We start from the raw sequence: 14047 nt of genomic DNA, 5'->3' as shown, positions 1-14047 counted from the left end.
CACCTCCAGGCATGAAGTCAAACCACTGTTCTAGCTGCCGTGAAGTGACCTCCTTAGGGGCAGCTAGACCTGCCTTAGGGGCACAAGCCTGGGCAGTGTGTACAGGTCCTGGGATGCCCAGGCGGCAATATTGCCCTCTCGGCCTCACTGGCATGGTCCAAAGGAAAGCAGAGCAGAGGAAAGCAGAGTTGGCACCAGCTTGGCTGCAGGAGCTCCTGGAAGGAGGCATACAAGATACCATCCAACCGTTTTAGTGATTCCCCTCTGGATTGCTGTAGGGCTTACTCCTTAGCCTTTTCTTCTCCCAAAGATGCCCCACAAGGCAGCGGCTAACTCCAGAATACCATTCTCGATACCACCCACCAATATTTTATGCCACCAGAAAATGTCATAGTCTTTAAGGTACCACAAAACTGTTGTTTTTTTGCTACAAGGGACTAGGGTGATATAAAAATTTAATTAATAAATAAACATGGCTGCCCCTCTGGAAATCTTTATCTTATCAAAGTCAATGGTTAAGCTCCCACTGATTAGTATAATTGGGATTTATACTCAATATGGTATGCTAAGCATAATATTCACACACCAGGATAAAAATTAAATATTTAGGAACAATCTTATATGCACAATAAATACCACCAAGCAAAGCATTTAAGATTTCCATACCTAAAAATGTACATTTAATTTAATTATTCTTTCAAAGATTCTACTTTCAGTTATCCTTAAGTACTTAACCTGGCAATATTTATTGTGCATTAAACAACAGAATACAATCTTACTTTGTCTGGGTAACCTTGAAAAAACACACCACAGATGTTAAGTCAAAAAGTCAATGAATTGTAACAGTGTCTTGAATATGTAATTTCAGTAGAAGCATGATTGTTCTTTTGCTTTCTGTTAAACATGGCACAACTCTCAAAAGTGTGTTACTGGCTTTTCTTCTGACAAATCAAATGAATTATCCAATGCACACACAATTTATTTGGCTCATATTAAAAGCATTATAGTACAGAGCTATTTCTATTCTTCATACGCCAACACCACAGTGAATCATGTTCCCAAGTTCTTTAAGTGTCAAAAGTTTCAATGATAAATACTTGAAATAGTTTTAAGGTCTCAAATCACTGATTGTCCTTTATGCTGATCTGCATACCCAAGGTAACAGCTACAACGTCTGGAAGTACAGGAACTACCCCCAGTTATATGACCTACTTCCCCTGAGTGAATGCTTTCAGCCTCTCTATTTTTCTCCTGTTCACAGGACTTAGGTTATTTTGCAATTTTCACAACATCACACCTCTTTCCCCTGCAATTCCAAAACATATGGGGAGTTGCTCTGCACGTTGGCAGTTTAGCTGAATGCAGAGGTGAGAGTCTTATGCCATTTTCTCGTTCCCTCAAAAGCCATGCACTATTATAAATCAAATTTAACTTGTATAAAGCTCAGTGTTAACTAAAGGCAACAAAGAAAAATACAGACTTTATTATTTTAGATCTCTGCCAGTTATTATCATTTTATACAGGTCTGACTGTGTATATGGCTCCTTACAGAATTCAAAGAGGCAAAATATAAGCAGGTTCCTGCTCTTAAAGAGCTTCCAGCATGCTTTCTGCAAAGGGAGATACATTTCTGGCAGCCACTGGAATCTCCTCCACCTTCAATCTGAAGATTATCAATGCCTGTGAAGGAGGATCTTTCATGGCCCGACATGCACGGGTGCAATGCAGCGTACAACAGCATTCTCCAGACCGCTCCAATTGAATTTTAGATGCCATAATACTGGATAACCCTAATCAGCTTCTTCTAAGGTACCTGACCATTATGTGTTTGCCTCAATGAGAGTTGTAGTATAGAACTGGGTTAGTGATTCCAGGTGAATTGAAGCATCTGACAACTTCAAAAATTATGATGTCACTTCTCTGCAAATATGCCATTGTGTTGTTATACAGACACAGTGGTGCCCCGCAAGACGAACGCCTCGCAAGACGGAAAACCCGCTAGACGAAAGGGTTTTCCGTTTTGGAGGCGCTTCGCAAAACGAATTTCCCTATGGGCTTGCTTCGCAAGACGACAGCCCATAGGGAAATCTCCGGGACAGCGGGGAAGCGCAGCGCGTCTTCCCCACTGTCCTCGGACCTCCTCCGAAGCCTGGCGGCGGGGCGGGAACACCTCCTCCCGCCGCCGGGCTTCGGAAGGCTCCTCCGAAGCCGGGCGGTGGGGCGGGAACACCTCCTCCCGCCGCCCGGCTTCCGAACGATGCTCCGAAGCCGGGCTGCGGGGCGGGAACGCCTCCTCCCGCCGCCCGGCTTTGGAACGATGCTCCGAAGCCGGGCGGCGGGGCGGGAACACCTTCTGAAGGCCGGCGGGGGGCAAAAGTCTTTGTTCCCCCCTGCCTGCCTTCCCGGGACCTCTTCTGAAGGCTGGCGGGGGGCAAAAGTCTTTGTCCCCCCTGCCTGCCTTCCCAGGGGCTTTTAAATCGCCCCGGACAGCGGAGAAGTCCTCTGCTGTCCCGGGGCGATTTTAAAATGCCGCCCGCCAGCATTTTAAGATCGCCCCGGACAGCGGAGAAGTCCTCCGCTGTCCCGGGGTTTTTTAAAATGCTGGGGGTGGGAAGAAAAGCCCTTGTCCCCCCCCCCCAGCCTTCAGAAGAGGTCGGGGGACAGACTGTCCCCGGACCTGGTCTGAAGGCGGTTTCCATAGGAACGCATTAATTGATTTTCAATGCATTCCTATGGGAAACCGTGCATCGCAAGACGAAAAACTCGCAAGACGAAGAGACTTGCGGAACGAATTAATTTCGTCTTGCGAGGCACCACTGCACTAAAAGGAAAAGCAGTGGGGGTGAAGAAACAAGGGTACACCCTAAGCTGTTTAGGAGTTTGCAAGCAAGTGCACATGCCCACAGATTTCCAGATTTCTGGCAATCAAGGTAGCTGGGAACAATATCCTGGCCCTTCAGTGCAAATTAAATGAGAATATTTGCCATTGATGTTTACCACTAGGTTCAGCCCAACAGCATGCCTAATTTCTTTTAATCTATTTTGTGTTGCAGTCATTGTTATGATCCTGTCTTTATCCCTCCCAAAGAAAAGTACGGAATGCTTCCTTTCTTCAGTATGGTGCCCACGTTGCAGCAAACCCTTTTCAGCAAATTATTTCAGCCCAGCATTCTACAATGCATAGTACTGAGCATGCAATAAAGAAGAGAGATAAAAATCACACACCTATGATCACTGCTCCTATGACAGCTTGGAAAATGATAAAATTCAGGTCACATAAGTGATTAGATTTCGTATTTTGATGAATTTCACTCTCACCTTGTACTTTATCAGAACATAGTTCCCTGGCCTTCTCTCTCATCATTTTTGGAATCAAAACATCCTTTTCTACGTGCCTGAGCTGTGGCTCCTCTGCAAGAGAACAAAAATATTTCTATGTTTAGATGGCAAGTCGCAGGTGAACTGAAAGAACAAGAATGCTGTTTAGAAGGGATGTTAATACATCCGGAGTTCTGAAACAAAACACATGTATGTATATAACGTCCTACTATCAACAATTAATAATAATTTAATAATAATTTATTATTTATACCCCACCCATCTGGCTGGGTTTCCACTGGAAAATATATCAAGGTAACACTGAAGATGACAATGGGTGGAATTCAACATAGAAAGTCTGCTTGTACAATAGAATTCCCACCCCCTCCTTCTCCTGCATGTCTTCCCACATAATTTTCTGTTGTGGAGGACTGAGAGCAAACCGCAAAGTGATCTAGGCAGCATCCGGTGGTATGTGCGGGGAGCAGAAGGGGAAGTCCTGCCATGTGAATGGATCTCATTCCAAGCACAGAACAACTTATTTGACTCCCACCCAATACCTTCTTTTGCTGTATTTGCAAACAATATGCCTAAGGAGTCTGACATGCCAGGGTCATTCCCATCTTATCCTCTGAAGGGCTAACATGTCCAAGGCTGTTCAGTGACCAGGATCTGAATTCCATTCGCCATAGCCCCATTCCACTAATCCAGGCATAGGCAAACTTGGCCCTCCAGATGTTTTGGCACTACAACTCCTATCATCCCTAGCTAACAGGACCAGTGGTCGGGGATGATGGGAGTTGTAGTCCCAAAACATCTGGAGGGCCAAGTTTGGGGATCCCTGCACTAATCTAACTAGTTGACCACACTGGCTCATAGCAATACGCATATTCATAAGCAGGTTTTAGGAATATGAACCAATCACACAGAAAAAGCAGCATTATAACTTTCATCTTTATAGAAATAAAGAACAGCAGATAACTTCACAATATGAGACCCAGGAACGATAACCTTTCCATCACTTCAGCTCAGGGGTGGAGAATCTATGATCCCTCCAGCTGCAGTTGGGACTCCAACACCCATCAGCCTCAAACTATCACATGCATTGGCCTGGGGTGATGGGAGTTGTAGTCCACAAACATATTAAGAGCCACTGGTTCCCCATCCCTGCTGTAGCTAATATGACACATGCAAAGCATTGTTTTTAAAGCATTTTCAGTTTGCGCACAAAAACTGATTGACAGATTGGTGAGACATATAACGCACTGCACTAATCTAATTTGGAGGTTACCAAGCCATGGGTGACAAGTGGCCAGGCTATCTCTACCTCGGTGGGGTTGCAGCTGGTGTACTTCCTTAACCTGGTAAAAGGTGCAGCATGCCATGAAGTCTCCAATGGCAGAGTTGGAGCAATCAGCATTTAAGACTGCAGGCCTGATCCTGAAGACCAGTGGTGTTCCAGATGTTGTTGGACTCCGGTGCCCATCAGTGCCAGCCAGCATGGCCAATGGTCAGGAATGATGTGGATGTGCAGTCCTGCAACATCTGGTGGGCCACAGGTTAGCCACCCCTACTTTAAAGGGAGTGCAATCCCATTCAGAGCAGGTTGAACACCAACTTCCAAAACATATGAACTACCCATCAATACTGTCTTTTCAGGACTGAGCTTCAGCTTAGCAACCTTCACCCGGTCCATTAATCATTCCAAACATCAATTTAGCACTCGTGCCTTGTTCCACAGGAAGGTAACAGTTGGAAGATGGTGGTCCCTGTTTGAGAGGCAGGGTAAAATAGGGTCTCCCAGGTGGGAGCTGGGAGGGCCTACCTTTCTGTGTGTGGATAAAGGATATGATATAACTGTGATGAAAGGCCTTTAATTCTTTTTTGTTTCCTCTTTTCTTTATCTAGTTTGACTTTTATTGTATTTTATGTTGAAAACTTTCAATAAAAATTAACTAAAGAAGAAGAAAGGGTTTAGCAGTTGTACCTGGAAAAAAAGGTTGCATATTAGGGGACATTAGCTCTTCTCCTTGACAAAGAAAAACCTGCAAACAGCATTCTGATAAAACAGGCCAGAAGTTAATGGTAGGCAGAAATTGCTACATATGAGTGGCTTATTAGAACCGTGAAACTCTCATTCTATTAACCACTATGCAGCTTGGTACAATCCTATGCAGTGTTTCCTGGGAGTAAGCCCCACTGAATTCAGGGAAATTTCCCAGCAACTGAAACATACGCAGGATTGGTTCCTTTAGTAGTTCCTTTAGCTGCTTTTATGTAGGTTTGTTTCTAAAAATAGCCCAGAAAATTGTATACATTTGTGTTTTCCATAAGTTCCAAATGTTGAGATTGTACTACCTTAGATTCGCATCAATTTAAATTAAGAGAGAGAGTAAGGATGACAACACCAGGGAAAAAATTTCAAAGCTTTAACTTCTCACTATTCTATCATCACCTTGAAGTCAATTTTCACCTTTTTCACTGGCTGAATCTGTTATCTTACATTTTGCTTTGGGGCTCATGTGTTCTTGCAATATAGCAGTACTGGATTATGAGAATACTGACAAGCATGTTTGCTAAAAAGAAAAAAAAAGTCACAATGCTTATATTCTTGTAGGTTGGGGATCAGATTCTGAACCAATTCTTTAACATTTTGGGGAAACATAAAAGTAAAAACATGAACAGAGGGAGAGCGCAACTATAGATGTTGACTAATTCGGATACAAAACAATATAATCAGTAGAGAAGGGGGAGAGTTGTTTCTGCAAGTAGTTTCATCTGACCTGTTTTATCTACAGTCATCTCAGAATAGCCAGCTTAACTGCTGAGAGATGGCAGATCAGACAGCCCCCTGGGAATTATAGGAGCTTCAGAGAAAATATTGTTGCACAGAAACTACATTTTACAGCCATGCATTCTCTTCTTGCCCTTTGCAAAGTTTTTTTTTAAAAAAACAACAACAACACACACACCAAACAAATCCACTCTGAGCCATGCATGTAGAAGGCCAAGTTTAGCCACCTTAATTACACAGCATCCTATCATATCCCCTGGAGTGGCACACTATACTTAACCTCTGACTTCTTTCCGAACCGATCAATTGGAGGGTGAACTGGAAACGCATGTCCAGATTTGTCATAGGCGGTTAAAACCCTGAGAAGCTCTCCCCATCAAATTCTAATGCTAATCAATACAGCGAGCCTGGGGTGTGTGGGGAAAGGGAACTTTATCTAGAACAGTTACCCTCCTTCCACATCAAGCCAATTTTTCTATGTGGTTGAACCTTCAATCAGTAAATACAGCAATTAAATGCAAGTTACATCCACAACAAAATGTTGCAGTGTGGAATACTGTTGTTCGATATGCCAGCCTTCCCATTTTATTTATTTTTTTGCTGTTTTAATTGGGTTTTATAAACAAGAATGATGTTATACAAATAAGTATACCATATTTTTTCATGTCATTTGTATATCACAAAAATAGCACAATAAATGTGGGAAAATATCCACAACATATGTTTCATTATCAGTGGTCAACGGTATGAGTTCTTGGTTTATGATTTGGTTTAAACGATTAGGAGGAGGAGGAGGAGGAAGAAGAAAGAAAGAAAGAAAGAAAGAAAGAAAGAAAGAGGAAGAGGTGAAGGACGGAGTGGCAGGTGGGGTGGGGGGGTGGTTATGCTTCTATTATTCTACTTAGCGTGTGTGAAGGGTTGTGTCAGTGTTACTTGTATGGGTTCTCTTACAATTCACTTGTTGTATTTCCTTGGTGGTGAAAGAGGTGGGGTGTGGCTTAGGGTGTGGTTGGTTGTCTTTGGTTGTCTGTAGTGAGAATTGTTTTTGTGTGTGAGCAGGGTATGAGTGTGTATTTTTGAATCAGGTTAGACAGATTGATTCGTATGCTGTCGGGGGATTCTTGTTGTTGTCTTGTTGGGCTGTATATATGATAAAGGGGAACCAAACTGGGGTGAAGGCGTCTTCTTCTATTTGTCCCTGTGTCAGTTTGTTGGTTAGTTTTTCTGATAAGGCTGTTTCCCATACTATTTGATACCATTGGTCCATGCTTATTCCTGACAAGTCTCTCCAGTGTCTGGCTATGGAGCTTCCCTTTTTCTAGCAGATGCCCTTCCATTCCCTGTCCCCACTCCTCGTTTTCCAGCCTTGCACAAGCTACAATTCCTGCTGCAGCCTTCTATAGAAAGCCATTTCCAAATTCTCTTCAAAGGCTGCTAAACCAAGGGCACATTATATTACCCCTTCCAAATCAAGACACTACCTAGATATGGATTAAAGCAAGGGTAAGAGAATCTGTGGCTTTCCAAGTGTTGTTGGGACTCCCAGCTCCTGTCAGGTCCTGCCAGGGATGGTGCAAGTGGCCAGGGATGATGCAAGTTGGAAACCAGCAAGGCTGGGAGGGCCACAAATTAGCAGCTCTTGAGATAAGGAGATGAGGCCCTGATAATCAAGGAAAGGATGCAGGGACACACCAGGCAAAGCTGGGTCCTCTTGGTTGCAAACAGCACCTCCTGAGATTCCTAGAACAAATTCCAGCAAGAGAAGAGGAAATGACACATTGAGACCTGAGAGCTCCCTACCAGGACCTGTTTCCTAAGTATGTATGCCAAGGACTGCAGCATTAGTGAAAGTCGTAAGACCAAGCAAATTACAGGGAATTTCAGACTTGAGTGTTTTGGCTTGCAAAGTACATGTTCCTCAACTTTCTTAAACGCAAAGCGTCATTCTCTCTGTATGATAAGTACACCACCATCACCACTTTCATTGTAACCTCAAGCAGAGATAGGTATACATGACAGCGAAGGTAAAGTGGCAATGGCAGTCACTTAAGGAGTTTAACATTGCCAAAGCCAAGCACAACATTTTCAGCACATATTGCTGCTGGAAAGAATGGTCCCAGGAGGAAGATCTCCAGCAACCATGTATCAGTCATACACTTATTAGCACATCACCAACCACAGGTGAGAATGTGCCTTGACAGAACCGGGCATGTAGAACTCCTCAAAAAATAAAAAAGTGTTTTTCTAGCAAAGGTGAAAACATGAGAGAGAAGGTTTGCACCCCCCGGTATGACACTGTTATAGTAGGGGGAAAACAAAACAAATAAACATGAGAGCTAAGCGATGAACATAAAACATGTAGCTGGATTCTGGATGAGAAGAATAGAAAGGAGTACAGCCAGTGCTGCTGAACCCAGTCTATGCTTTTCTATTATTATTTATTATATTGGTATACTGACTTACGGGACGTGGGTGGCACTGTGGTCTAAACCACAGAGCCTAGGGTTTGCCAATCAGAAGTTCGGCGGTTTGAATCCCTGCGACGGGCTGAGCTCCCGTTGCTCGGTCCCTGCTCCTGCCAACCTAGCAGTTCAAAAGCACGTCAAAGTGCAAGTAGATAAATGGGTACCGCTCCGGCGGGAAGGGAAATGGTGGACCTGACATCCTTCCGCAGGGCCTGCAAGACAGAGCTGTTCCACCAGGCCTTTGGTCAGGGTGCAGCCTGACCCCCTCCTCTGGCAATCTGCACAGAATTTTGCTTGATGGTTGCCATTAATTTGATTTTAATTTGATCTAATTAATTTTATAATGAATGTTTTTAGAATGTTGGATTATTTTGTTTGTTGTTAGCCACCCTGAGCCCAGCTTCGGCTGGGGAGGGCGGGATATAAATAAAATTTTTTATTATTTTTATTTTTATTTTTATTATTATTATTATTATTATTATTATTATTATTATTATTATTATTATTCCGTGCGCTGCTCTGGTTCGCCAGAAGCGGCTTAGTCAGGCTGGCCACATGACCCGGAAGCTGTACGCCAGCTCCCTCGGCCAACAAAGCGAGATGAGTGCCACAACCCCAGAGTCATCCGCTACTGGACCTAATGGTCAGGGGTCCCTTTACCTTTACTGACTTATACCTGTACATCTCAGGGTGGTTCTCAACTAGGGTGCTGGTGTAAGGAGTCAGAAGCAGGCCTCAGGCTTACATACTATATTAACACCCCTCTTCTGTGGTCATTTCCCCACCCCATGTTAAAAAGGTAAAGGTAAAGGGACCCCTGACCATTAGGTCCAGTCGTGACCGACTCTGGGGTTGCGGCGCTCATCTCGCTTTATTGGCCGAGGGAGCCGGCGTACAGCTTCCGGGTCATGTGGCCAGCAGGACTAAGCCGCTTCTGGCGAACCAGAGCAGCGCACGGAAAAGCTGTTTACCTTCCCACCGGAGCGGTACCTATTTATCTACTTGCACTTTGACGTGCTTTCGAACTGCTAGGTTGGCAGGAGCAGGGACCGAGCAACAGGAGCTCACCCCATTGTGGGGATTCGAACCGCCGACCTTCTGATCGGCAAGTCCTAGGCTCTGTGGTTTAACCCACAGCATATTAAACATATTTAAAACCTGGGCACTAATCATAGCTACGGTTAATGCTAGCCTGGGTTTGCTATTAGTCAGTGTTTTAAAACCAGTTTCAAATACTGTAGTATTAACCATATTTAAGTTTGGTGTCAACTGCCTTGATTGTTTTGAAGCCATCAAATCCTGCTTTAGACAAGAGTGGGTACAATACATTTTGATCCGGATTCTCTAAGTTAGAAACAAGATGATTCCTCATATCAGCAAAAATAATCCGAGATAGAACTGAAATACAAAGGGAGTCAAATAACACAGAAAAGTTGGCAAATGTGAGGCATATTGTATAGGGATGTAAGAGCTGCTAATAAAATATTTTGGAGATTCAAGAGTGAAGAAAATCCTGATGACCAGTTGTGAGGTCTGCTACATCCAGCCCTTCTCCTGGGATATATTATTTCCATAGAAGGCAAACCGAATAGGAGTTTGTTTATCAGTCCCTTAGATTTAGGCTAATCATCGTTATTTTTAACAGGCCAAAATGAGAGTAAAGCTAGAGGCAACTTTTTTCTGTGAATGTAATTAATGTGTCATTTTTTTAAAAAAGTAACTGGAAGCTGGGGTGAGGTACAGTAGGCAAGACCTCTGCATGAGGAGAATTTAACTTCCACCCAAACCCAAACACCATGGTCAAGATTAAAATTGCCTTCCTGAAGCTATTTACAGTGGTACCTCAGGTTACATGCGCTTCAGGTTACATACGCTTCAGGTTACAGATTCCGCTAACCCAGAAATAGTGCTTCAGGTTAAGAACTTTGCTTCAGGATGAGAACAGAAATCGTGCTCCGGCGGCGTGGCGGCAGCAGGAGGCCCCATTAGCTAAAGTGGTGCTTCAGGTTAAGAACAGTTTCAGGTTAAGTACGGACCTCCGGAACGAATTAAGTACTTAACCTGAGGTACCACTGTACATAGGAACAAATGGCTCAATTGGTTTACATAGCAAAACCATTAAGTTATGAAACTATAGGAAAGGTGTTATGCAAGTTAAAGATTATCTACACCAGTTGCAAATGATTGAGAAAATGCAAAGAAACAATACAAAAACCAGCCCTACCCTGAAAACTTGTTATAGGATAACTTATAAATGCCATAAACAAACAAACCTACAGGCAAAAGACAGACAAACTGGCCCTACTGAAATACAACTTCCTATGTTCCCAGGTGTGTTTGCCTACATGCCATCTTTGTACAAAATATAACTAGCAGTAGTGGTAGCAAGAATCATAAGCAAAGGCCACTGCTAAAGTGCAAATAAAATGTGCCCATGAATCCTAAGAAATAATTTGAAAAACAACAACAAAGAGGATCAAGCTAGTCCTGAAGTATAGTGACAAGTTCACTGTTCCCTTTTAGCACCAACACAATCTAGTACACTTGAGAACTGGTATAGTGTAGCTGGGCTATACCAACCAGGAAGTATTACCTTTGCCATGAACTCCCTAGGTAAGCCCCTTTCTCTAGCCTCAGTCCCACTATCTGCATTACAAAAGATAATACTACTAAGTGTACCTTATTATGTATTATACTTATTTTAATGCTACACTACAACTACATTCCCAAGGTGGTTTTGAAAAAGATTAAGTCAGTTAAAATATAAATACCAGGGTGTGTGAGAGAGACCAAAATCCATAAAATAGATAGCAGTATTAAAATAGTATCTAAAAAGCTTGGGAAAACAAAAATTCTATGTCCGTCATCAGAAGGCGAACAAGGTAGGAGACAGAAAAAACTTTCTGGGGAGCATAATCCACAACCACTACCAAGAAGGCCCTTACCAGTAAAGCATGTTGAATTTTTCAACTTTCAAATTCCCAAAAAATGAGGAGGGCTTACAAGTTGTATCATGACTTGGGAATTCAAAATATGTTTTGGTTAAATTAATATAATTTAGCTTTTTTGCTTGGTAAGTAAAATGTGTGTAAAACTGCACAGAAATCATTAAAAATTCTTGCAGTTATATTATATATTAATATTAAACATTACCTTACATTTTCAGAAGGTAAAACTAAAGTTCTTTGGTTTTCCAAAAGCCGTTTATGTGCTTCTTCACCAAATGTAGATTTACCAAGCTAAATACTGTTTGGACACAAAAAATAATAAGAGCAGATTTGAATCCCCCCCCCCTCAAAAAAAACACCATATTTTTAAGACCCTTCACTGAAGAAGTTTGCAAAAATTAAGTTTTGCCCCCTGAAATGACACGCCCCACTACCAGGCTATTTTGTAGAGGTAATGTTGAGTGTTCTTCATACATTTAAATTTAAAAGTGGAACAACCTTCTGAGGCATTCATCATAGAACTGTAGAGTTGGAAGGGATCCCGGGGGGCCATCTAGTCCAACCCCCTTGCAGTGCAGGAATCTCAACAATCATCTTAAAAGTCAGACAACTACACCCATTTCATTAACGAAGGGAACTAAGAGCACGTGAGGGCTGGGAGCCCTTGAGTCGGCGGTAAACCCGTGAACAAGGGTTCACACGTGAACCAAGGAGCAAGTTCACGGGTCTGGACTGGCAGCTCCTCAGCCTAACCCCCTTGCACTCTCATGTCCCGGGCACGTCAAGAGGAGGGGGTAGCAACCGCCCCTACCTGCTGCACCAGGGGCAGACTCCATGTACCAGCTTCCCTGCTTTAGGGTCGGGGAGGGAAGCACCTCAGTAGCTACAGAAGTCGCGGCGGCAGCAACAACATGGTCATAGTCCCTCAACCTTGGGGTTTTGTTTTTTTTAAGGCACACACTCTCTCGGCGCATGCGCCGGCTGCGGAATTCGAAGCTTCAGCGCGCTACCCGTCTGCCTGACAGCATCACGGCGCACGCGTCGAAGAGAGGGAGGAAGCGGAAGAGAAGGAGGCGAACGAACAGCGCGGGAGGGCGCGTGCGCGCGGAAGGCTAGGGAAGAAAAAGGCGGGGTTCTACCTATTGGGGCGGGGCGAATGCCGGCCTCTTCCAGACCGGCTTCTTAATGGGAGGAGCTTCGGAGGATAAAGCGATAGTGACGTCACCGTGACAAGATTCTCGCCTAGAGAGCCCCTTAAAACCAGTTGGGAAGGTGGCTGTTGGGATTGCTCTTTGTGAGGCAAGGAAGGCAAAACAAACACCTGTACTTTTAATACACACACAAGTCTTTTAATAAATACATCCATTAATAGAAGGGAGAGCAACTAATAATCAAGGAGATAGACCAATGTGAACGTTGAATCAGGCATTATCACCAAACCTATCAGCTCAGCAATTACTAAATATTGACATGCTTTCATAACGTAACAGTTTTCACAGACCCGAATATAATATTATAGTTTGGGGGTCAGCCTGGTTGGGTTTTGCTGCTCCCTTAGAATCTTAACAGCCATGAGGTTGTGTTCACAATATCTGAGGATAGCCTCAATTATTTAGGGGGTTAGTCAGAAGAACATGCCCCACTCTTGTATTATGACTTCATGTTTTAAGATGCAGTGCTGTGGCTTTGGCCCCATGAGATTTCTTTTATCCAGCAGTTTTGCTCTCGGATTGGGGTGGGGTAGGGTGGGTTTACCCCTGCATTGTTCACAAAAACTAGTTAGGTCATTGTGACCCCTATGTAAAGAGTCCTTTCATTTTCACTTCTCTATTAAGGTACAGGAGTGAAAGAGTGTTAAGGCTGCAATCCTAAAAATATATGGTAAAAGGTAAAGGACCCCTGGATGGTTATGTCCATTCAAAGGCGAATATGGGGTACGACGCTCATTTCGCTTTTCAAGCCGATGTAGCAGGCGTTTGTCCACAGACAGCTTTCCAGGTTATGTGGCCAGCATGACTAAACCGCTTCTGGTGCATGGAGGACCGTGACAAATGCCAGAAATGCCGTTTACCTTCTCACCACGGTGGTACCTATTCATCTACTTGCACTGGTGTGCTTTCAAACTGCTAGGTTGGCAGAAACTGGGACAGAGCAATGGGAGCAAACCCTGTCACGAAGATTCAAACTGCTGACCTTGTGATTGGCAAGCGGTCCAAGAGGTTTGGACCACAGTGCCACCCGTGTCCCTTAAAAATATATATACAGTACTTAGTAGGGAGCAAACTCTACTGAACAGAAGGTAACTGTGCATAGGATTGCACTGTGAGAATTGTAGTACTGTAGTTTGTTAAATTGTGAAAAGATGGCTGAAGAGACATCTTTCCCAAATTAGGTCTGCATTGGGCCAGAATGAGTTTCCTAGCACATGCACAAAGGTGCACACACACATGTACAAAAAAAAAAGTTTTAGGAGCCACCTGAGATGTCTGAAAAGTGCAGTGCAATGACAAAGAATATATTTT

The 14047-nt window shown here is 43.5% G+C and overlaps 1 protein-coding gene across 1 annotated transcript in view; it reads right to left on the bottom strand.

Moving 5' to 3' along the window:
- CMC1 (C-X9-C motif containing 1) overlaps nucleotides 1–12502 on the bottom strand; it is a 42913-nt gene extending 30411 nt beyond the window's left edge. The window contains exons 1-2 of the mRNA XM_028751375.2: nucleotides 12337–12502; nucleotides 3319–3411 (exon numbers count right to left, since the gene is read on the bottom strand). Of these exons, the coding sequence (XP_028607208.2) occupies nucleotides 3319–3411; nucleotides 12337–12499 (256 nt within the window). The 5' untranslated portion in view covers nucleotides 12500–12502. The remainder of the gene's footprint in view (nucleotides 1–3318; nucleotides 3412–12336) is intronic.
- Nucleotides 12503–14047: the final 1545 nt, after the last annotated feature.

Source organism: Podarcis muralis, chromosome 12 (assembly GCF_964188315.1).
Source record: "Podarcis muralis chromosome 12, rPodMur119.hap1.1, whole genome shotgun sequence".
NCBI classification, from domain to species: domain Eukaryota; kingdom Metazoa; phylum Chordata; class Lepidosauria; order Squamata; family Lacertidae; genus Podarcis; species Podarcis muralis.
The sequence above is the reverse complement of the archived record's forward strand: the minus strand, read 5'-3'. Positions and strand labels throughout refer to the sequence as shown.